General features: G+C 46.9%; 2 protein-coding genes across 3 annotated transcripts in view; one reads left to right on the forward strand and one right to left on the reverse strand.

The window, feature by feature from the left end:
* GRIP2 (glutamate receptor interacting protein 2) overlaps positions 1 to 25557 on the reverse strand; it is a 295620-nt gene that overhangs the window by 210513 nt on the left and 59550 nt on the right. The window lies entirely within an intron of this gene.
* LOC141749451 (tubulin polymerization-promoting protein family member 2-like) lies at positions 15681 to 16503 on the forward strand. The gene is made up of 3 exons (XM_074602930.1): positions 15681 to 15859; positions 16010 to 16163; positions 16321 to 16503. The coding sequence occupies exons 1-3, from the start codon at positions 15690 to 15692 to the stop codon at positions 16501 to 16503; spliced, it is 507 nt and encodes a 168-aa protein (XP_074459031.1). The 5' UTR covers positions 15681 to 15689.

A 25557-nucleotide genomic window follows, 5' to 3' on the forward strand; every position in this document is an offset into this window, starting at 1 on the left:
CAATCCAAAGAGCGTGGCCCTGCTCCTAAGAACAAATGCATTCTTCCCTTCTTGAAAGAGATGTAGTTTCTTGCTTTTACCTTTTGATTTGCCCACATTTGGAGCATGGCCAAAATTCAAGTACCACGTTCTCCATTCAGTGGCTGTATCTGCATCATCTGGTCCTCTGCGCCCAGCTCCCTGCCTTGCGAGGAGGCATTTAGAAGCAAGACAGGTAGGACGTGTCCTTTAAGAGTGTCATTTCCCTGCCCCCTAATAATGATAACCAAGTCCCTGGTGCACAGAGTAAGGCTGTCATCTAGCGGCAAGCAGGAAGCCTGCAATTAAATCTCTCATTAAGCAAAACCAACCGTCCAACACCGTAAAGCTCCGCAAGCTTTTTGCCATCCCCACACCCCTCCTCTCCCTGGTGACTTGTGCGTGGGAAAAAACAGCAAGTCCTTTTGGCATTACTTCTACAACGAAGTACTACCTGGTCTTGAAAATGTAGACTCCTCTCCAAGGTTGTCAACGTCCTTGGAACCGAGGCGTTTCTCCTTTGGCTGGGAACAAGCAGAGATGCTATCCTGCAGGTCTCCCCTCGGAAACGGACAGTTGCCACACACAGCTTTAAGTTGTACTGAATGGTCCCCTCTGTGGAGGCACAAACCGTCCCATCCAGTACAAGCATCCTAGCTCAATTATTTGCAAAACAGCCTAAATGAAGGGAGGAAATTGGAAATTTTTTCCTCATTCCAACTCCTGCTCACCCTACAGGCATTACTCAAGTCATTAAATCAGTGTCTGGTGCTGCACCTTAGCGCAGTAACAACTCCTTACTTGCCTTTAGTGCTCACTTACAAGCCTCAGTGCTCCCAAATTTGCACTAGCTGCTTTAGTGGCTGCCAGACTTCGTGTTCCCTAGGACTTCTCCGAGAGGATATTTTATTAGAAGTAACTCCGTGTCACTATTTCCAGTCCCTGGAACTGGCAAATTATCTCTACCTTAAGTACAAGAAGATACAGTTCAGTGTCCTCTCCTATTTTATATAGTCAGATATGCCTAGAAGCACCCCCAAAATCATCCCCCCTACCCTTCCAGGTCACATGGTGGTTATATTTATAACATCAGGAGTCAGCAAGTGCTAGGAATGGAGAGAAGCACATTTCAGGATATCATACAACTGATTTTTTTTATTGTTTTTAAAAAAACAAACAAAAAAACCCAACTTGCAAGCTCCAGAGTGCAGTGAGACCCAGGAGCAGGTCTAATAGCGCAGAGATCTCCTAGCTCTGGCACGTGGCAGGAAGGGGGAGGACCAGGCCTGAGAATACAGTGGGAAAAACCTCGGAAGACAAATGATGCCATCAGACTCCCCGCAGTCAAAATCAGCGGAACTGCCAGAGCAGGCAGCTCCACTGGAGCACGGTGCGAGCTGACCCCACAGAGAAAAGCACCAAGGCCCTACACTGTCAAAGGCTCCTTTCAATGCCTTCGTAGCAGAGAGGTTTCATCTCTCTGTACCACAGAGGTGATATCACAGGAGCGACACCACCCACCCTGTCAGACCCACCAAGGAGAGGGCTTGCAAAATGTGCTGCCAGCACAGGGGAAGGAGGGGATGGGAGCACCTTCAAGAGAGGCGTTATTTTCTATGATTTGTGATCACCGAAATAAAACTGGGTGCTCAGAGACCTTTCGGCATGGGATGAGGACGGATTTGAGAGCAAGGGCACCCAGTGGCTGCACACCGCAGCCAAGCTACCTTAGAGCTGATGAGCTCTCTGCAGACACAAGCAAGAAATTATGAAGCTGTCTGAAAGGAAGAGGCTATCTGATTTTTGAATGGCTCTTAGTAACCTCTCCCTGCTTTTTTACTGTCGGTCAGAGCCGTGGTTATAGCAGGGCTGCCTGGAGTAAAGCAACGCTGATGTGAAGTTGCTGGAGAAGACGCCAAGCACCTGAACATCCACAGGACACAAGGTAGCTCAGTACCTCTGGGCCCTAAATTGCATTAATACATGAGGAGCTGTGATCCTGCCACGCAACCCCAAAGACTTGCTGATTTACAGTGTTTGTTCCTGCCAACTGCAGCCAGCCTGCTGGGATGCAGGAGATTTCCATCAGCTTCATTTCAGCGTGAGAGACCGAGCACAGGGGACTCCAACCAAAAGGTACAACTTCACTTGTCCTCAATGTGCTTTAACCACCAAACCGTTTAAACAAAAAAAAAAAAAAAAAAAGGAGGCAAACACATAGAACACAACATCTGCAAAGGGTGACCTGGAGGCCTGATGACAGATCAGGGAGGGCTGCGAGATGAGCACTGGCACCAGAAGGTAACTGCTACAAAAGGCAATATCCTCAGAGGCAGCAGTGACTGTGGGTAGCAGGAGCCTCTCCTCTTCCCCAGGAGACAAGTCTTCTCTCAGACAGCAGCACAGAAAAGCTACTTGTTCTAAGGAAAACACCCTCTTTTCTTGAAAAAGTTCCAGAATTCATTTTGTTGACAATTTCTCAACAGAAAGACTGAAGCTACTGTTTGGCTGGGTCTTTTTTAATTAAAAAAAAAAAATTTAAGTCCACTGGCTTTTTTTTCCCCAAGAACAATGGTCAGCCCCATAAAAGTCTCATCACTTTGTTACTCCAACACAAAGTACGGGACGGCAATTTTGATCAGACCCAAAGCCATCAGCCTTTTGTCTTCCCATTGCTCAGCCACACGCCGCTTGGACACACTCCTTCCAGCATCTGCAGCCCCACACCATGATCTTCAGCATCCTTGGGGAACAAGGGCATTTTCCAAGAAACGTGGTGGATTTAGTGCAGTTTGGGAGATTTTCCTTTTGGTGTTTCTGAAGACTGAGTATAGCTGAGATGGTGTGAACAGCTGCCATATCTCCCCGTGCACACACCAGTGAAGGGGTTAATAGTGACCCATGGCAGCGCAGAAGAGAGGGATGTTAATGAGAACAGTTGCAATCTTCATAGCAATAAATCCCAGTGAAATGGAGGGGCAGGCAGAGAAATGAAACAATCTCCCTGCTTCTCAGGAGACAATTCTTCCCTGCGCTCGAATGCATTTTGCTTCTCTGACCCCGGCACCCCTTCTTCCCCATCACCAAGGGTTTTCTCACATCATCCAATCTGGAGGCAACTCAGCACCTCTGGGGTCAAGGGTCACCTTCACTTTGCTTTACACAGACAATAATGCAACGTGCATGAGCTCCACCACCCACCCCCCCACAGATCCTCTTGCATTTGGGTCCAGCGGTTTATAGCAGATGACATTTTCAAACTTCCACGCTGGAGGAATGAAGCCTGCTGCTCTGAGGCATACACAACCACGAGCCAATGCACTCAGCACAGACACATATCACAAAGTTAGACCTTTTTAAGGCTGGTCAAAAATTTTCCAGCAGCATTGAGGGTTTTTTTTTTCCCTAAATAAAGCAAATTGTTTTCAAAAAAAAAAGATATCCACCACGCATGAGCAAAAATTTGTTTTCATTGGAAAGAAAAACAAGATATCAAACTTATATTCAGGCTCATGAAAGAAATGAAAAAAAAAAAAAAAGAGTGGACCATTTCTGTAGAAAATACCAACCAAGCCATATCTCCCCCCATCTCTCCCCCATCTTCCACTGTCATTTTCTGTTGGAAAACAGAATTTCCATCCAGCTCTAGTCATTTTGTCCCTGTCAGGTCAAATTGGATCAGCTCAATGAGCGCCACTTTTATTTGCAGTCATGTTTGAAACAGATAAATCAGGCCAGACATCAATGGAAAAATCCCAATCAAGTGAGCGTCTAAGAAGATAAGTGTATGTTATTGCAAGGCAGCAGTGTTTGAACAGATTATCAGGTTTCTTCCTTCTTACGCAGAGCAGTGGACATTTCTTTATTGAAGTGGGAGCAGTGGGGCGTCTTATCAGCCTCAGTGGGGAGAGATCTTCAGCTCTCCACCATGGCAGTGATGAGCAGCCGCAAATGCAGAAACAGTTCGCCAGCCCCACTGCTGCACACAACTCAGTGAATCATCATCTTTACAGGGGATCAGATCCTATTTAGCCCTGTTCTCATACCACTTGGGACGATTCTGTGCTGCTCCTGAACCTTACAGGACACCTTGGAGTCCATAACCCATGATCAGAGCAAGGACCAGTGCAGTCCCAACCCTCCTGGCAGAGCCCAGCATTTATACCAGTCACTGTATGCTTCTCTACAGAGCCAGAAACAATCCCAAGGGATAATGGTGGCAGCACACCAAAACAGGTACTTGACTTCAGCTATCTCCAGTACAGGAGTCTGATCAACAGGGCATTATATGACCTTAAGCAACACGTTGTTGCAAGACACTAACTCTGCTTTTACACTAACCCTTGACTGAACTAGGGGAAGCTGGTCAGTCCCAACAGAAGTCCTCCAAAAGGCACTAGAGATCATCCATCTACAGCCACGCAGGCTAGCAACACAAAATCCACCTTTACCTTCTGTCCTGGTTCCAGCGGGGATAGGGTTAGTTCTCCCCAGGCTCCAGCAGGGACACAGGTGTTCCATCCCATGGGAGCCATGCCCACTCTGAGCTGCCGGGGAGGGGGCAGGAAGTCACCGCTTGAGCGGGCAGGGGCGTCCCGGGTCCCGTCAGTGAATGGCGGTTCCGTAATCATGTTTGTACATTCCTCTATCCCTGTTATTGCTGTTGTTTTCTTGTTCCCTTTGCTGTTCTGTTAAACTGCCTTCACCTCAACCCACGAGTTTTGCCTTTTTTTCTTCCGGTTCTTCCCGTATTGGGGAAGCTCAAGAGAGCAGCATGTGGTTCTTTGTTGCCATCTGAGGCCAAACCACGACACCCTCCCACACTAAAGCATATCCACAGCTGAACCAGGTATGGCCAGAGCTCTTGGAAATTTTCATGGCTCACAGGAGAGGAACACTCCGCACCTTCAAGACTAGAGATCTCAGCAAGAGCAAGGAGGACGTTTACTCCCTCTGTGTTCCAGCTCTCCTTCAGCAAAACAAGGATAACACTACAAGTTGCACAGGAGGGCTGTGTGGTCCCACAGCACTTCCCTAACACACCACAAGGCCATCCCAGCGGGTACCCATATGAACATCCAATACCAACAATATGACTCTGACCCAACAGAGGCCACCAGGGACTACCATGACGTAGAGCAACAACAGCAGTACATTGGCCACCACCACACCTGAGCAATCCCTGCAATTACTCCATCACAGACTGGGATATAGCAGGCTGAAGCAACTCTTAATGGACTGTACCTCTCTCTATGGAAAGGACACTGCTCATTACGGAGTGAGGTCCCTGTGGCTCCGCATGTGAGCGGGATGATGATGGGAATGAGAATTGGTTCCGCTTGATGACTGCCGTTTTCTTATCAAATAGCCTCTTGTCCCTAGTCATTCTGTCCTCAACGAAATTAAAAGATAATGGACTCAAAAAAAAACCACACAGCAAAGAGCTCTTTTCCAGTAAAGACAATACAGACTCAATCTGTGGAACTCAATAGCATCCAACACTATAGACTGAAAAGCTCCATGAAGAATCTGTTTTCAAGCTCTTCCAGACACTGCTCGACCAGATAGACCATGAGTCCTCAGTGCTCTGGTTTATCACCCCCTGTGCACACTCCCAGCACTAAAAACACACATTTCCTAACCCAATGTGACTTCAGAGGGCCGAGCTAGATGCTATTCGTGGAAACATGCCTTGAGCAACACTTTCATTAATCTACAACTGTTTGAGCAAATTATTAAGGCTACAAAGCTACAGAGCTTTTCCCTTTAAATCAGACATAATTGTAAGTGAGTATTTCTTGTGGGCTTTGAAAGTCTGCTCCTGGAGCAGGAAATGTGTAACAGCCGCTCCAAATACATTTTTATGGTTGGATTTTAAACATAAGTAAAAAATGTAGACCCCCTACATGCAACATAACTGGAGCATCAGCCTTAGACACCCAGCAGATTGTCTTCTCTGTACTTTTGCACTTAATAAACACCAGCTGCAAAGCACTCCAAGCAGGTCTAAATCCCACCAGGCTCACCTCCAGAGCCGTCCCTTGTACCAAACGTGCTGATGTTCATATCCATGCGATGATGCACTTACAAGCCCAACAATCCCTCTGTTTTGGGGCTGGTTCATACCATATATTTTTCTTTTCCAGGCACAGCAGAAAGTCTCCTGAGGGCAAAAACTATCCCTTACTGCAATTTAATGTAGCACTTGACACAATGGAGACTTAATTTGTTTGTAGTTTCTGGACATCTCAACTATACGGAGAATGGGCTAGAGATTCCTTCACAGTGGCAGCAGGCTCTCCACAGAGCTGATAAGAAGTGACACCCAGCAAACCCAGGAACTCACCCCAAAAGCAGAAAGTCTAATGTCTCAGCTGAGGGCAACCACCAGTTCCTGAAGAATAAGAGAGTCCTGATATTCTGCACTTCACCCTAACTCTGAAGAATCCTGCATCACCCCAATCTTAAAACGAACATCAAAAGCCTTGTTCTGGTAAGCCTTGTACCACCTGCTTCAGAGAGCTGGCAGGAGAGGAATCTCCAGGAGTTGTTCAAGGTCTGGAAGTGACACTAAGTCCATCCTGCAGATCCTTCAGTCCTTGTACCTCTGCTGCAATCTCACCTGCTACCCACATCATCCAAGTTTTGTTGTTTTATACTATCTGTGTTTCAGTTCTCCATCCAACCGCATCACACCCCTCCCAGCCTAATCAGTCTTTCTTCCCCTGCTTCACACCCACTTCTTGCCTGCCTGGGGTGACTTGAATCTCTCCCACACGGTGTCACACACAGGCAGTAATCCTTGCTCTCCGGTATCAAACGCTGTGCGTGTAATCCTCCTTTCCACATTTCTAAGGAACTACAATCTCCCTCCCGCACCCCTGCCTTTTCCGCTCCTCCCACAGTCACAGATGCTCATGCTGAAGGGCTCGGAGAGACTGGCACACCACTCTCCGATGGGCACATGGGATGTCTACCCTTTCCAGCACGCTTGCAACCCTTCACTGCAAGCCCACAGATATGTTTAGCTCATGCTAAATTCGCTGTCAACCTCTCCCAAAGAAAGCTAAGCTCCCTATAAACTGCATTGGCTCACAAAAAAAAAAAAAAAAACAAACCACCAAACAAAAAAGAAAAAGGTCTTAATTTTTAAAAGCACCATAACCATTTCGTTATGGTCCCAGACTGAGTGCCGGGTGCTGCGGCTGCCGCTCTGCAGAAGCCATTCCAGCTGCTCCCCTTTGCCGTCAGCAACGCCTGGGAGCTACATGGCATCAACCGGATTTCTGTGGAGACAGATATATTTTTCTCATCTCTTTTTATTCTTTTCCTCCCTTGCTGCTTGTTCCACCAGAAGTTTTTCCTCAATATGCCATTTCAGTTCAGCAGGCTGCGTACCATCTCCGACCACTGATCGATACAGCTGCATCTGCACAGCTCTTCCGCAGTCCCTCTCACACAGGGGCTGGAGATGCACGCTGAGACACCCACCGAGGGCTGACATGACTTTGATGATGTGGGTACAACTCTCTCCCTGCTCTTTTGCAAGCCCAGTTGACTAATGAAGGATATTACATTCTCAGCAAGTGTTTTGTGCTTTCTGTTACCTATCCAATCCAACTGCTTGCTGCTTAATGAACTGGATGAAAAATATGCCAATGGAGACCTTGATCCACTGAATCTAGTGAAGTCATATCAGCAGAGATTTTGGCCAATAGCCAGCAAATATCCTAACAGCCCAGAAAAATAAGGTATTTATTCTGATTCCATCTATGCTAGCTTAAATACAGACCGTTTCCACTGGATCAATTCTGTAAGGTGGAAGGGGGAAAAAAAATGCTTTTAGTGTTTTCTATAGTCAGTTTCAATCAGGCAGGGAAGAACACGTGTCCCTTCTCACTAAGGATGGTATTCTCATAGCCTTACTAACCCTTCGAGCTCCCCGGTGTCACTGGTTATGGTGTGGGCAAACATATCTGGCTCCTCAAGCCTTGCGTGTTGCCAGGGGCAGAGCAGTCCACCACCACCATAATCACTCTGATCATCTCAGGTACAGCTGAACAGGACCAACAGGGTGCAAGATAAAGGGGAGATCTGAACCTAAGACTCCTGGCATCGATGAGAGCTATTCCCTTGCTGTGCCAGTTCAAGAACATCTTTCACGCTTTACCCTTTTTGACTGAAACAAAATGCATCAGGCCAAGGGGAACCCACATAGCTTTTGTTCTAATTACCACCTCCCGCCTGGGCTCAAAACCATGCATTGCCCCAGCCAGTCTCCCAGTCCTACAGTGCAAAGGATTTAGGCTTCTAGTAACACCTCGCATTGCTTGTCTCTCGCCTTCCCGTATGAGTAACCTGCTTGCCCCAAGAGTAGCTCAGCAAGCCACCAACAGCGGCCAACATCGGTATCATCCCACTGAATTAGTTCCAGTTCTCTCAAGTGAGGCCTTCATTGCTACACTACTGTGACGTGTCAGCACAGAGACAAGGCTGGTAAGATCAAGCCAAGATCTCAGTCAAGTTCGAGACTCTTGCCACTTATTTTTCCCCCTAGACAACCACAGACAAAGGCCAAAGTTTTCAGAAGAACCTTGCTGAAGGAGCAGGATCTTTCTTGACAAATGGTCTTTTCACACTTGATTAAGAGCATTATACAGCACCTGGATGCTCTGAATGAGGAAAACAAGCAGCAATTAGATGTTAATGAAACCCTTTAAGACGAGATGGAATGAAAATGGAAGCAGAATCCCCTCACAGGTACATACCACACAACAGGCAATCATGAATACAACCTCCTTAGATATAATGGCTTTTTCTATTACTCCTCCCTCTCCACTTTCTGGCTGCTGGTGGTGGGAAGATTGGCTAAAAGATTCCTCTGTAGCCCAGGCAGAGCTCAGACAATTTTTCATTACACTGAATTTTCACCCTTGAGCCCTTCAACATTGCAAATCAGAGCCACAACCCTTACAGCTAAGGACGTTCACTGCCTTTTTTGTTTTTTAAAAAAAACCTGACTAGAAGGATTATTAGCAAGGCCAACTTGCACCACCTGGACCTGAATTGATCCACACACCTGAAGAACAAAAGATCAACTCCAGGACCCTGACTTCCACCTTGATTGTCTTTCTTTTCCTCCTCCATCTGCCTGACTGCCTTCACTGTGCCAAAAGCTGCATTAAACATATAGCAAAAAGGAAAATTAAAATTCAAAGTAACTTCCCAGTCCCAGCGCTAGTTTCTTCACTGCAAGGTTTAGGGTGTAAAACTGCAGCCTGATCCTTCTCTCCATGATTTTACAAGCTGCGTCCAATGCACTTCATACCCCCCTCTCAGCATCAGTGGCTCCGCTGTCCCTCTTCCATGGGAATGCCCTCACAGCCGCCCAACTACTATTTAAAAGCAAGACTTCACATGTGGTACCAGGCACGTCCAGCTTGCTCCCCAAGCAGAGCGCTGAGGGTACACGGACTCCAAACACATCCCCTTCCTGAAACGTGTCCCGCTAATGAAGCAAACAGGATTAACAGTCCTGCAGTGTCTCCCAGGCTTGTCTGAACCCTTGGTCCCCCTCCCAGGATTGCTCTGCTCGAACCCTCAACCACAGCTGCCTAGAGACTCCCTCTCTTCCTGCTGGGGCAGAGAGGGTTAAGGCAGCATTTTCTTCAGTGAAGCAAGAGATGCTATTTACTTTTTTTTCTGATAGGATCAGTATCTGCTAATGAGGTACCATTGTTCCAGACAAGTTCTGCCAGCCTCTTGGAAATGTTATTTTGATCCCTTCCTGAGCCTGTACATGCAGCTTTAAAATTGCACACGTGCCTAAACAGAATTTAGATTTGTCCACCTCTGGAACAAAAAGAAAAGGGGTTGCCTGCCTTCCTCAGTGCATCAGCTTTTTCAAACCTAATTTCTCCTTCTAGTACACATTTCTGAAAAGCCTGACACATCCTCTACGTGTCCCTAATAGACAGCCACTTTATATGTCCTGGGGAAATGTTCTTCCAATTTCCCAAAGTATAGTCATCAGCAGAGATGTTCTCTAAAACACATCAGACAGGCACAACATACTGTCCACCATGCTTGTATGAATTACGGTCTCACTGGGGAATGGTACTTAATGTGTTTCATTCCACTAGGACAGTTGGACCACGACTAAGCAGCCCCAGCTGTATTACCAATATGATTAGTAAATGGGTATTAATATTTAAAGTGGCCATTAGCACCACCAGCGTGGGGAGGAACCCAGTTAATATTATAAGGATTGTAAAAGCAATTCGGGAAAACGCTACTCGTGGCTAAATATCACCAGACAACACAAAGGACGGAGGAGGACTCAAGCAGCGGAGTATTATAATTAGTTGTAAATTATCCTAACTGGTTAAATTGGGATTATCTCTAGAAGTTTGTCTTTAGCTCAAATTTTTCATAGGGAACCGTGGGGGAAAAGCAGCCCCGCAATCTGAAATGAACAATCAAATACTGCTTTAGTTGTCGGCGCAAGGAGAATTAGCATTTGGCAAACACTCATTTATCTTCCTCCTCCTCGCACAGATGCGGTGAGACCATAACAGGGGAACATAAATGGATCCAATCTTCCCCCACTTGTACCTGTCCAGCCTTGTCCCCCCCAGGCTGTACTCATGAAAGCACCATCCACCCTCCAAAAAACACTGGCACAACCTGAAGGCCTAAAAGATTTTTAAATCTTGAGATTCCTGTGGCCATGCTCAGGGACTTGCATAAATAAGTCTGAGTAAGTGCATCATTAACTCTCTTGCTAGTCCAAAGGGAAGCAAAAAGCGAAACAAGTCACATCCCTGCTCAAACTCTACCTTGGCCATTATTTATTCAGGTATCAGGTTATCTGTTATGCATTATTTATGTACCATTAATATTTACTAGTGGTGGGGAGAAATAAATGACCTGCTGTCTACATCTATCTGCCTATGTTAAACCATCCCTTTGCCCTTTGGCAGTGAGTGATTTTCCCTCGCTGCCACTGCAATTCATCAGCCCCCCAGTGACTTTCTCAGCCCACGTTCCCTACACACCCTGATAAGCGACACCTGGATGGGGCTCCTGCTTTTCCTGGAGTCATCTTTTGGGGCTTTCTCAGGAAGGTGCAGGTCACACACGGCACGAGCAGCACCACGAGCCCACTCAGATACCTCGAGGCAGGCTGTCCTTTGCTTCCCCACATCTTTTGTTCAAAGCCCATGGAAGACGCCGAGGAGTCCTACTCCGAGCATAGAAACCCGTGTACACACCCTGCAAAAATGGTTCAAACATCTGCCAATCTTGGCCTTCACTCTGGCCACAGCCTGGTGTTTTGTAACTGTTCCTCTGCAACAAGGGCCAGGACTGACTCTCCCTCCATCAGAGGGAATATAACAATAATTAGGGATTTATGGCACTCCCTCCAATGCAATTGGGGTTGCAGTCTTGTCCAGAAGCTGCGGCACCCAGGACAAAGCACCTCCCTGCTAGTTTAAGCTCCCTTGATCCCCTAAATTATTGCATTCCACTACATACCACCTTACAGACTCCCAAGCAACGCAGCACATACTGCCTACTGAGGGCTCAAATCCTACTCGCTAGCCAGTGGCAAGCACTGATGGCCTCTGTCCTGCGCGAGGCTACTGCTTAAGGCCATGCACATGGTTCTCTGCTTTATTACAGCTTCTAAACCTTGCTGAGTTTGAAGAGCACATTGAAACCTGTCTGTCACAACTCAGAAGAAGCCATCAAAACCTAGCCAGAAAAAAGAGCAGAGGGGTTTTGTTTGCTTAATTAAAATTGGCTTCATAATGGAAATTATCATGGTTCATATCAAACACCAATTAAGAAAGCAGGATGTGACTGCTGGCTTTGCTCAAAACATGAGCTAAGCCTTTTCTGGACTCCAGCAGCTCAGCATTGTCAGCCTAATTTTATCCCAAGTCTCACCATATTTACATTTTCTCTGTGGTCCTAAATTCATGTGAACACAAGATAGCCTCCAGTTTTGCAAAACAAACAACAGAAAATCTTGAAAACGTGACCCAAGTGCATAGAAGAGTTGCAAAACGACTTCTAAAATAAAAAGATAGAGAAACTTTTTTTTTTTCTTTAAATCCCTTCATTTTTAATCCTGCCTCTTGAGTTTTTAATGCTTCAGCCATGAGTTTTGAGCTGGCAGCCCAGGGGATGATGACGGACAGAGAGACCGAGAAGGGCAGGAGCCTGGCACTCCTCGTTCACTCCATTAGCACAGACTGCAGCCTAAGCCCAGATAAATCACCAACGCCACTCCGAAGTCCCCAGAACTAAGCTGATTTACGCCAGGTAAAATCCAGCCACGGGTGCTTACATACCTGTCCACACAATTACACCTCCTCAGCCTCTCTGAAAGGACCAACTGGTCATGCCCATCACCTGGAAACAATGCCCTCGGTGACCCATTGGGCACGGCTCAATACCCGACCTGTTCAATACGCGATCCCTTCAATACAGCTCAAGACGCATTTTTCTCAGCTCACTGGACTCTGTAAGCTGTGCTGGGAGCGCTCTATTTTCCATTATACGACACTGTCTTTTGTTGCTTAAATCTCCACCAAATTTGAATGGATTGGGATGATGTTTTTCATGTCAGGTGTTTGCCTCAGGCTATACATACACTTACACATACATATCTGTGTGTATATATATATATATATATATATATATATATAAAGTTTGGAAGAAGGATGAGATTTCATAGGAAGCAGGTTCAGCTGTTTCTGAGGCTAGCGATGGGAGGGCTGAGTCCAGCCACTTCCTACATACGTCCTTCCTGCCCCAAACAGCTCCAGCCTCCCGTTCTGACACATCCCCAACTTCAATTTTGCACCAACTTACTGTGGGTCACTTCGGGCTCCAACTGTCACATACTGCAGTGCTGCATTTTGTATGCTGTCCATGCAGAGCATTCTCCCTATCCCAATAATTTATTGCCTAGCCATAAATTTTGTGGTGCAATTGAGATCTTAATTTCGATCAGCAGCTGAAAGCAGAAAAAAAGTCTCTGGATCCGGATGTCATTCCCTATGACCCAGCCGAAACGTGAAACTATTACAGTTGGGGCATGATAATGGTGACAGATCACAGATCCTTGTAAAAGATGGGAAGGAAGGACAGCGCAGAGGTATAAAATACTTTGTAAAACATCATTTGAGCTTCCATGTGTTAGGGTAGTCTGGGACACACAAGGAGATCTCAAAGGAGATGAAAGAACCCACAGTCTCGTCCTCTCCTGTGAAGGAGCTAATAATGGAGTCAAGTTCTGCTTCCTTCCAGCTCGACCGGCCACATGCCCCCATCGACAGCACCATCAGCACCTCTCCGCTGCTACAGGAACACTATTCAATTGCTGCTCAATAACAGGAAATTACTGCCATTTAGAAATAAATGGCTGGTGGGGGTGAGAAGGGGGTGTGTGGAGAGGCAGATATAATGAAACTTCTCAACAGTGAGGAATCTGAAAAAACGTAAATAATTGCTTCCCAAAAAATCATCATTATAACTGGTGGAATCAAAGCAACTCTCTCTTCCACACTATCAATCATTGACCCAAGGTGCACATTCATCTAACAGTTTGGTCTTTTTGCAGGCTGGGAAGAGGAAAGCAATTACTTCCATAGCCATCTCACACAAGTCACAGGAGGATCCCCACCGGGAGTCTGATCATGTTCACAATTCTTTGGGAAAGGGTCCAATTTGACATGCAATTATGCCTGAAAGCGTGGAGGTGTTCTGCTAATGATGTTCTCATGCCAGAAACTTTACATCTTTCACTGAGGGACATTACACCAAGAAGATGAGAATCCAAATGCTGTTGACGTTAATTCAATCGACTTTGTGAAGTTTAAACAAGGATTTAAAAATCTTTTCCAGGACACCACAATTCCCCTTCTCATTTTCCTTTCATGCGGTCTCCAGGACACATGGCAGCACCTCCAACTCAGTTTGTTATTCTCATTACGTTAAACTGCAGCCCTAACAAAAAAGCATTTGTTCCCACCTCGCTTCTCTGCTGCCATCCGGACCCACCCTGTCCCCATGCACACACAGCCAGAACGGAGCAGACTTCAGACACGGATATTGAAAAGAGATAAGATAAATTGCATAAAGAATTAGAAAAAGCAGGCAATAGCTTTTGACGTGATTAGACTGGAAATCAAAATCCTTGGCTTTGAAACACTCCGGGTGCAAAAGCATTTGCTCCCATGGGACAGCCATGAGCTGGACCCACCACAGGGCCTTAGTCAAGGGCAAATGCAAGCAATTAAAGTTCAACCCTCTTCCACTTTGGGCCAGGTAAACCTTGTCTCCATGTCTACCACAGAGCACAGATGTGGGCACATTTGCCCTCCCGTTGCTGCATCAATGGCCACACAGTGCCTAGGCATCTCCTCCAGCCTCACCGTCCTGTGCTTCTGGCAGTGTTTGCCACTGCCCACTCCAGAACATGCAGGGGTTTGGACCACCACATCTCTGGTGGCACAGGGTGGTCCCCTCCTCTTCTCTTCCACCCTTCATACACCCCCCCCTGCTTTGTGGTGGGCCCTCTGAGCTCTGTGACATACATGGGTGCTAGGTGACAACCAGCACGAGCCAGTGGCTCCGAGTGCCCACTGCCTGCAGGACAACAGGGAAGGTGCCATCGCCATCACTGCTGGCTCACGCAGGTGAGCTGGGTCCACACCTCCCAAGGAGGGAGGGAGGGAGGGAAGGGTCCTGGGAAGCCCCCAGCAAGACCACCCAGAGCTCCCTGCTGCACTCCTCATGCTCCAGCACACAGCCTCCCTAGTACAAACCTGCCTGATTTTTGCTCCAGAGAGGTGCAGACCCACACAAGATTTCTGTTAAATGGCAGCCAGCAAACAACCTTGAGACCCAGAGCCCTTGGGTGAAGCACAAGGCTGTAAGAGAGGCTGGGTAGTTAAAAAGGGTTCGAGAGTGTCTCACAAGCAGCAGGAATCAGCTGCTCAAGTTGTGGAGGACTGATTTACAACCTGAGCAATGGCTTTTATGTTCTCAGAGATCCCCGATCCCTGGCTGCCAGGGTCTAAGTTGATCAGTAGCAGAAAATTTACTGGTGTCAGGAGAAGGACAACCTAATTCAGGGAGCAATTCAGGGGATGAAGTGTGATAGGGAAAGACGGGGAAAATTCCTTGGTGACTACTTGCAAGAAGGTCTGTGAGATTTAGGTACCTATCTGGGGCCTGGAAGACAAATATGGACCCTATCATCAAATAACAGACAAAGCATAAATCAGCTTACAAATGCAGGCATTTGTTATTGAGACAGTCTAACTGAAACTTGCGTTTCAAAAAGGTTCAGAAGCTTTGGATGCCACATTCTTTCACATGCAGCAGTCATTAATTCACTCCAGAGCCCCACGGCCATCCCTCCTTTGCCTTGCCTCAGATCCCAACCTGCCCCTGCCCTGATCCTGCCTGGATCCCGGGTGTTCTCTTGTCAATACCTGTGTGGTCATCATGGTTGTTCCATGGTGGAAAGGTATCCATGGCTGGTGCCCCTTGCTCTGCTGGAGACAAGGTGCATAGGACACGAGTGTGTGCCCAGCATCTGCAGATGGTCCTCAGCTCCTTCCTTGCCAACTTATTTTCTCCACAGCAGCAAAATGTCAGAGGTAGAACAAGCTTTCCGTAAGTTTGCGATATACGGTGACACATCTGCCAGTGGCAACGACATGACGGGGAAAAACTTCTCCAAGATGTGCAAAGAGTGTGGGGTGATGGATGGCAAAGCCGTGACCAGCACTGACGTTGATATCGTATTCAACAAAGTCAAGTGAGTGTTGCAGGGAGGCACGGTGGGCAGCTCAGCCGGGCGGGAGGAGAGAACGGCAGAAGGCCGGCAGGTTCTAGTGCGAGAGGCAGCCCTGTTCCTACACCACTGTCACCCAGCAGTAACTTTTCTCTTGGTCTCCCCTCGCCATAGGACCAAGGGTGCCCGCACCATCACCTTCGCTGAGTTCCAGCAGGCCATGAAGGAGCTCTGCAGCAAGCGCTTCAAGGGCAAATCGCCCGAGGAGGCACTGCAGGCTGTGTATAGCCTCATCGAGGGGAAGGAGCCCGGCAGCGTGGGCACCACAGTGAGTATGAGTTTCCTCACCCACTGTGCACCTTGAGCTGCCACAGGGCCATTCATCCCCGCTGTAGGGACGTGTGCTGTCCTCACATGTAGGGAAGAGCTTGTTTCTGAGCTGTTTTCTAACGCTGGCTGCCTCTTGCTGGCCTCCTTTCTTGCAGAAAGCCACCAAGGTTGGTGGGGTCGAGAGGCTGACAGACACTAGCAAATACACTGGCAGCCACAAAGAGCGTTTCGATGAGAGTGGCAAAGGGAAAGGTCTCGCTGGCCGCCAGGATCTGACGGACAACAGCGGCTACGTTGGAGCCTACAAGGGAGCTGGCACATATGACCAGACGCACTAGGACTAAAACTGCTTAAGGAAACAAGGACTTCTCCCCTATAACATGGGAGGAGAGGCAAATAAACATCTCATGCAACCAGTCCTCTGTGTCTGTGCACCTCAAATCTAACAGTGTGGGAAGGCATGGGGTGGGCAATGGATGACTCCAAGGAGCAGTGCGGGTTCCCCATCCGACCATGCTTTGATTACTGTGTGGTAGGGTTAAATCCAAGTCCAAGTTCACCTTTTGGAGGAAATTCTGTGGGCCAGCTAGTTCACTGCCATCACGCTACTTTGCATTTCCAATCAAGTGAACAGTAGGTTAGTCTCTGAATAGTCATTATTTTTATTCTCCTCTCCCAATACACTATACTTTTTGCTGTGATTTTTGGCTTGGGGATCAGCATGTGCACGTTTCCGTATATCTAGACTAGGTTACATTGGAGTTGATGGTTTCTGGTGGCAGACAGACCACCAGTAGCGCCTGACCACACCTTGAAGTGGCCAGGCCTCTTCCAAGGCATGGGATGCACCATGCACCACGCAGCGGAGAGGGAAGGGGGTACCATTAACACCGTTTCCTGCTTTTTGCTTTCCCCTTCCCCCAGGGTTAAACCCTCTCACCAAATCCTAGCACATGGCATGGTCGCTCATTACTATTTCCCCAGGCTCCAGGATGCTGGCAGCCGGGAAAGAGTTTGTGAGCCTGAGGAAAGCAAATATAGAACCCTCCTTCGCTAGACGCACACGCGACCCTGCTGCACACACTACAGTGCCTACACTGTGCAGAGGTGATTAATGAAGTTTGTTATTGAGTCTTGGTGTCTTGATTTTAGGAGCCGCAGCAACAGACAAAAGCAACCATAAAAGATATCAAGTCCAAGCAGACATTACATTAGGGAAAAAAAAAAAATATCCAGCAGTCAGAAAATAATGTAAAACACCCAGAAACTGAGAGATGCAAAGAGCGAACAGAAAAGGCAGCTTCATGCAAACTGAAATAAAGACTTCCCATGGACTGCAGAAGGCAATGAAAGAAATAAAACTGAGATGCAGGCTGGCTTTGAACCTTATTTTCTCTTTTTGAGCTGCTACTGATCTTCCCACTGCCCCCCAGACTTCAATAAAACGTTCAACTACTCACACAAAAAGACACCAACTTGAGCATTCAGGGCAAATAACCAACAGGGAAACTAAGAAGTGTGGCCATGGCCACTTTTCTGTATCACAGCTCGCTCATGTAAAGCTTCACCATTTCAAAATCTACGGACTTACAGGAAATTGTTAGGACTTACCAATTTCATGATTATCGTATTGTAAGGAAATACATCCCATTTAATAGAAGAGAAGCAGAAAACACACATGTTCTGACTGCAGTCTCTGATATGCTGGCGGAAAGAAGTTTCTGAGAGAAGAAAAGGATTTCTACGCACCAGAGAGCGGAAGAGAGTTTCTGCTTTTCTTTGTTTACCTCTATCTCAGTGGCACGGCACACAATTAGATGAAAAAAATCATTTTGCTTAACGACTCTGTATCCCCCCAGGCCTTCAATCAAGTGGTGTGAGGGATGGCATCAGATTGGACTGAAAAACCTAGTAAGTGCTCAGGCAAAGTCAAAGGTGGTCAGATGTGCCACTTGATACTTCTCAGGTCAACCAAAACACACAGTAAAATGAAAGGAAACATTTAAAATAATTAGTGGCTCGCTCTTTTGATTTAACAAAGGGAAAAGAGAAGAGCATCTGCATGTACGTTCTACCTTTAGGGAAGCTCATAAGCTGTCTCAGCTGCACCAGGGTCTCTGCTCTGGGTGGTCAGCCCACCCTACTATTCCATGTAAATCTTCCTACCTGCCCATCATGGGACAACAACTGTACCGGCTGCGCACCCCCCTCCCACTTGCGGTCTATCCAGCACTCCTCCCTTGGGTCCGTGCTCCCAGGTCTTTATTCCATTTCTATCAGAAACGCTAATTATTAACCACATCAGGCAGAAGTCTTGCAAATTTAAAGGAAGGTGCCTCACATTCTTCATCTTCCCTTCCTATGTCAGAAAAATAAAGTGAGAAATGGAAGCAATCCTGTCACATTTTTCAGACCCTTCAAAATCCACACGGGAAGCTCATCCATCATTCACTTTAAACGACCAAAACAAAACGGTCTGAGACAAAGCAGCGCAGGGGAGTCCTGTCAGGTCTCTCCCAAACACCAGAGCCCGGTGGCTTGGGAACAGCACCGTAGGTGATGCCAGACACCAGCTGCCTGCCCGGGGTATCTCTCACCTCTGCGGCTTCTCACCCTGCTGCGGGGCAGCAACGGTCTGGTGTAGATTGTGGCAGGGCTCACTGGCTCAACAAGCACATGCTGCACATTAAGAAAGCTCACAGGTTTCATTAAGGTGTTGTCAAATTCTGACACAAGCCTCTCCTCCACTCCCTCCAAATATGTTAAGGAGTGCCGTACTTTATCGTTAATTATGCTGAGCCTGAAGTGACGCTTGTGAGGCTTTGCCTCCCTCGCACATTGCACTTGAGCGGTCTGAGCGCAGAGCCCTTTGATCAGAAAGCAGTAAGCTGAGCTGGGAACTGCAACTGCACTTCCACAGGAGCTCCTCTTAATGCCCGTCACCTGCATCTTAAAAGCAGGCTGTATTCAGAGCACATTTATTCATAAATGACAGGGTTGGATTTTAGTTCACGATCTGGCCACCAGTTCCAACAGTTTATCTGAGGTCTGCTGAATCTTCGCTGTACCCAGTGCAAGGTTAAATAAGTGACTTGCCTCTATGGTCTGTATCTTACAGAAGATAACCCTTTTTTTAGGTACCGACATCCTATTCCCAGTTGTTTACTTCTCCCTGTGAAAAGGCTGTGAGAGGTTGTACAGGGATAACCAACGCAAGGGGCCAGAGACACCGAGAAAGCGTGTTACACGGCAAGTCACGTTTCAGCTCCCCGCTGAATTCTATGTGGAATAGGTCTGAGGGACTTGGAGCATAACATCCCCCAAACAGCTGTAACATAGTCCTGTTCCACTCCTCTGTCCAGAGAAGGAAGATTGCAGCAGGGTTGCTCCCGTACAGGGGAAAAGAGGCACAGGGGGAATAAAAATCAGCACAACCCCATATTCAAACACACTGTCAGAACAGCCCAGTGGTCTCATCAACCACAGATAGATATAAACATATAATCCCATAAATACTAGAGGCACAAAACAAACAACAACAAAAAAAAAATCAAAACACTGGTAAAAGCAGATCACTGAGTCGGCAGCACACTACTTGTACAGCTACCCCAGCCACCCTCCAAACCCGCAGAAGACCTACGCACATCCAACGGAAGACACAATTTTAGGAGAATATGGTCTTTGTCACTGATACATTTTGAATATTCTCATCGTTAAAAATAAAACACAATAAGCTTCTACAAGAACGGCAGCACTAAAGGAATCTCCCACCACTAACCGTATTATCCCTAAGGTAATTTTGTAATAAAGATTTTTTTATGGGTTGGTTCGTTTGTTTTTTTTTAGTCATTATTGTTTTCTTTTTGGAAGGATTAAGTTTTCAACTAAATGATATTTTTATGGAAAAAATAATTGCATCATTATTATTTCTACTTAAATACATTCTTGCAGAGCTTCAGGGCAGCTCTAGTTTTCTTCTCTCCTATATTCTTCTGAGGACAGAGTAAGCTCACAGGTAGGACCCGCACCGTTGTATACTGCACTGAGGCAGAGCATCACTTCCTTCCTCTTGCTTTGATTTGCTTTTCATGAGAATTGGCTATGAAAAAAGACATCTTTTTTAATATTTTGCTAGGTCATACACAGAGAGAGTTTCTCTGTGCACTGATAAGGAATAATTAGAAAACTAGGAAGGACGAGACTTTTGATTTTGTGATAAATACGAATGCTTGACATTTTCCATCGATTTGCTAAAAAAAAAAAGAATCAGCAACAAATGTGTCTTTTGGTAAAATATGAAAAACTGAAATAGCAAGAATTCTCAGTAATGTTTTGCTTCCTTTGAAAACCCATTTCTCCTAGAAAAAGAATTTTGATGAAAACATTTTAACCAGACAAATGGCCTTTCTGTGAGATACAAGCCATGCAATACGTTAAAGGAGACCGACTCCTGGCTTTCTCACTGGGGCTTTCTACGATTTTCTTTTGCTTTCATTTCAAACAAAGGTCAACATATAGAGAAAAATACTAGAGCTGCTCTCTGCATGTGGGAAAATTAAAAAGGAAAAAAGCGCAACAGCTGTCAAGGTTCTGGCAGAACAATCAATGAATTAAACACTGTTCTGTGTCTGACAAGCGCCTACCAGTCCTGGTCTAAGATCTAGGCCCCTGTGGGATACCCACAAAAATATACAGCAAGTAATAACATCCCTCCCCTAACAGTCAAAATCTTTTACTTATGAATCTCTCTTACAGATGAAAAGTCACCAGTGGAAAGAGTCAATTGCCACCAACAAATGCCCTGTGCTTCCCACCAAGATGTCCCATCCTGAACATACTCAAGTCCGGCAGTGTCAGAGAAGCCAATGCGTGCGCAGCGTTGGCCAAAGCAACGGCTTTTCTCTGCTGCCAGAGAAGGGCACAGGCAATTCCATATCCCTAGAGAAACTAGGGGATCTCAGTCAGCTAATTGTCCTCCTCACACTGCTTCTGTTGGGATGCGCCACGTCCCTGTCCAAGGCAACATGCTACCAAGCAGCACATGGAGGGCTTGCAGGGGTTTGCATTTTTTGTGACAGATAGATTTGATTTGCCCTTAGTTAACTAAAATTTTAATCTGAAATTAAAACATCCCGGAATGTAAACATCAGCAGTCTTAGCAACCCAGCCCCACTGAGCTGGCTTGAGCTGTCACCATACCTGGTGATGTTGCCTGTGCCTCTAACGAACAGAGAAGCAAAGAGTTGAGGTGGCAATGTTTGGAAGACTGAGACATGCCCCTTACACAAGCTCAGCTTTAGACAAAATCCAATAATTAATTTCCACCCTGAAAGCAGAGCTCTTTGCAATTCCATCCCACATAAGCTCGATACCACTTTCCATTTAATTTCCTCTGTGTCCAGGACGTCCCTCATTTTCTTTACCCCACAATTAGTTACTGTAATACATTCCCAAGTTTCACAGGTTTGATTTTTTTTTTTTTCCAGTCACAAAAAAAAAAATAAATCACAGCAAGTGCAATGCAGGCAGCTCCCCCAGGTCCAGTTCTTAAGCAGCAGCTTTTCAGATGCGTCAAAACCCTCTGGGAAAGTCTCCAAGCATGGAACTGGGGGCATTACCTCAAAAAAATCTCCCGCTCTCTCCAAAGAAGCTGCAGCTCCTCCATCACTAGTTTTCCCAGAGTCAGAAACTCCCTGGCAGATAAAGCATAGGCGAGAGGCAGGCACAGCTGGGAACATGGGACACACGTCTAGCAAGGGCTAGATGAGGAGCCCACCATTTTCCTACCACCGGCAGAAGCACCCTCAGGTCATGATGAATTTTCATCCTCTTGGCACTCACACTGACAAGCGCTTGAGCACAGAGGGACATGAGCACTCTGGCTGGGTCTGCAGCACCTCCGGCACCTGGCTCTGCTGCCCAAGCCCCTGCATTCGACGCAGTGCGTCTGTGGTTGTAACCCCCCGGAGAAGGGAGCCTGACAGGCAGCACGGATTTGCTGCTACTGCAGCATTTTATCTCCTCTGGCCCAGCTTCGTGCTGGCTTCCCAGGTCTCAGAACTGACAAATTGGGTCTGTGTGCGGCAGGCTCCAGGGAGGATTAGCCCTCCCAGCAGGATTCACCACTGCTGTCCCCTGCAGTACCCTTATGCCATCTCAGACCTGCAAGAAGTAATGGATCACACCGATTCATTCAGGTATTTCTTGTAATTTTATGGATCCAGCTTTAGCCAGCAGGTTTAGCGTTCTTACAGATGTTAAAAGGGAATTGCATTGCCTAACCTCTTGCCTGTAACTTAGCCCTTATGTGACCCACCAGGGAACGGTGATCTTTCAAGGAGGATTTAAACTCAGCGCTGCCCAGAAAAAACAGTTACTGCCTACTTTTTCCCAGCTCAGACTTTGCTCCTCATCTCCGTTTCTTGGCTCCCCCTACTTCCCACGCTGGCCACCTTGCAAAAGCCTCCTCAACAGCCCAAAGTTAGACAGAAAAAACGGTAATAAGTCCCAACTGTCCATAGAGAAGTTGCTCTCAGCATCCCCAGACATGACCCCACCGCTTCCCAGTCCGGGGGTGGCAGGGGATCCCCACGCTCCCCTCTAGCCCCAGGGACAGACACATTCCTGGGTTAGACTTCTTGCACTTGTGTATTGAATGCACATAAGGAAACGCAGAGTTCAGCCCGATACAGCTACTGGTTACGCAAGAAAACGGCCAACATCGTTCTCTTCTTGCACCAAAACAAACCTGGGGTAACTCATGAGTGCCAAAAAGGCTGATTTTTTTCCCAGTTCCTTATATTGGCTTGGCATACACACAAGTTCCCCGAGTTCAGCAGTTACATCAGCACACAGAAAAGCAGAAGGAAAGGGAAGCAAACACCAAATTCTAGTTTTAAACAGGCAAAATACATCAGGATATGGGTCAGACTTTCCACCTGATCCAAACCACCCATGTCTCTTCAGCTTCCCAGCCGTAGGTTCGGGACATTGCACTGCAGCGCTTCTGCACTGATCAAGATGAGCCCATAGGAACCAGAGGGAGAAGACTGCTTTCCTGCCACAACAGCTCCTGAGCATTTCAGCACTACACCCACAATACTTCCAGCTAGCATGTAGTTTTAAACGTAATCCATCAACTTTAAGGGTTAAATGTCAAGAATTTAATTAAACTCAATACCAAGCAGCAAGGAATAATACCCAGGGAACAAAGAGATAGCATCTGTCTTTTCTTTCTGTTATGCTGGGGAAAGGGAAACCTGTTAGTTACGCTTTTTGGTGCAAAATTCCTGCAAAGGTGCGCATATATAAAAACAACTGATGCCTCTGCAAGAAAATAGTACTTATTTATTAAACAACTATTCTGTTGTTTCTGTATGGCATAGGTAAAGGCGACTTGGAGATATTCCACACCCGCCTGGACGTGTTCCTGTCCAGCCTGCTCTAGGTGAGCTGCTTTGGCAGGAGGGGTGGACTAGATGATCTCCAAAGGTCCCTTCCAACCCCTACAATTCTGTGATTCTGTATTTTTATATCTGCAGCACAGAAAGGCCAGTGTGTTAAAATGCTCCATGGCTGGGGACATGAGCAGCTTGTGGAAGAGACAAACTCTTTCCCCCATGGGGAAGGGGGGCCAGGAGCCAGCGGGCAGAGGTGTCCGTCTGAGCGGGGAGCAGTGATGCCCAACGCAGGCAGGTGATGCTCCCGGTGCAGGATGCACAGCTGTGACCCAGCGGCGCAGAGACCAAAACTCTGAGCTGCCTCTGAGTTTTCCAGCTGGGAGAGAGATTTCTGCACAGCAGAGCTGCCTGTCTCAGCTTCAGCGTGGTGCTAATAACCGCTAGCTATGTCAGATAACTCCTGGGAATCTCAGCAGCACAGAGCTCCTGTCATACCTGGGGTTTCCTTTTGCAGTGGGGCTTGCGGAGGAGGAAACAGCTCACTCCCAGGCCCAGCCTCAGCTGGCATCTCTGCCCACAGCTCTACTGTCTGCAGCCTGGCAGCACAGCAGAGACTCAAACCCTTCTGATGAGGATTTCAAATGTTACAGATGCACTCTGTAGCTGCGAGGCAGAGGAGAATTAATCAGGGGAATGAGTTTACTCAGCCACAGAGAAAGGCAAACCCGCACGGCAAGAACAGGCAGCAAATACATCACCCCAACAGGGCACAAGCTCCTCACCTTCTCCATCCAAGGCAGTCTCCAAGACATAACTATGCTGTATCTAGATATATAAATCAATCAAAACAGGTGGTTAAACCGTCAAATTAGCCACCAGAGGGAGTTATGGCAATACAACAAAAAAACACCACTTAATTGACATTGCAAAAATAAAATTAAGTGCTGTAGATGCTGAGATATGAATTCAAGCAAAGCATCTTCCCCTCTTCCTCTGCGCCAATCCTTCCAAGCCTATAGATAACAGCAGGACGGCCGTCCCGACCCACCCGCTGTAGTCTGCAGTACAGTTTTGCAGAGATAAGGTATCCGCACAGCCATGGAGATGGTGCACGCTGCCATGAACACGCTGGTCTGCAAATAAAGCCGTGCAAGTCTAGGTAATCGGGATGCCAGCATCACATTAAACTTTGGGAGTCTCTCTTTAGTGATCCTTTTAGCAAGAGATCTTTATCATAAACCTGCCAAAAAAGAAGCTGATGCCACCAGGAACACTGTGTTTAGTAGCTCCATACTCTGGTACCATGCACTTCATCTGCCTGACCCTTCATCCTCATCTAGAGCCACAGCCACCCTCTTCTTCCCCAAACTTGCGATTTAACATCCCAAAGGGATTCTCTGAACCATGCCCAGCAACAGTGGAAACCTGATCAGAGGCCTCTGGACGCTGCTGTGATAGGGCTGATAAATAGTTAGTGAAGTGGATAGACAACAAAACAGAGAAAACCTTGCCTTCCCACCGCCTTATCTATGAAAGAACACCCAATAGTCCACGTACACTGCTGGTCTATAATATCCCATCATGGCCTACCCCAGAGTAGCTGCTGGTTTGGAATATAGAGATAAGGTTAGCCACTGTCCTCAGGAGAAGAAAAAAAAAAGGGGGGGAGGAAATCTCATTTGATACAACTGGAAAGAGCTGGAGGGTGGGGGGGGGTGGTCTGCAAGATTGTTCTAGGTCTCAAGATACTGAAAAGTATGGAAAAAATACAGATGACATTTTGGTTGTTTATTTCCATTCCTAAGAGAAAAGCAAATGTATTCTAATAACAATTAAAGGAACACATTTTTCATGTATTTATTTATTTCAGTTTGAATAATAAAAAGGGCACAGATGGGGGGCTGGAAGCAGGCCACGGGTAACCCTTCTCAGGAAACATCAGCTCTGCTGAATAACTAAACCCAACGCAATCCTGCTTGAAGCAGGGTGTCG

This window comes from Larus michahellis, chromosome 10 (genome assembly GCF_964199755.1).
Source record: "Larus michahellis chromosome 10, bLarMic1.1, whole genome shotgun sequence".
Classification (NCBI taxonomy): domain Eukaryota; kingdom Metazoa; phylum Chordata; class Aves; order Charadriiformes; family Laridae; genus Larus; species Larus michahellis.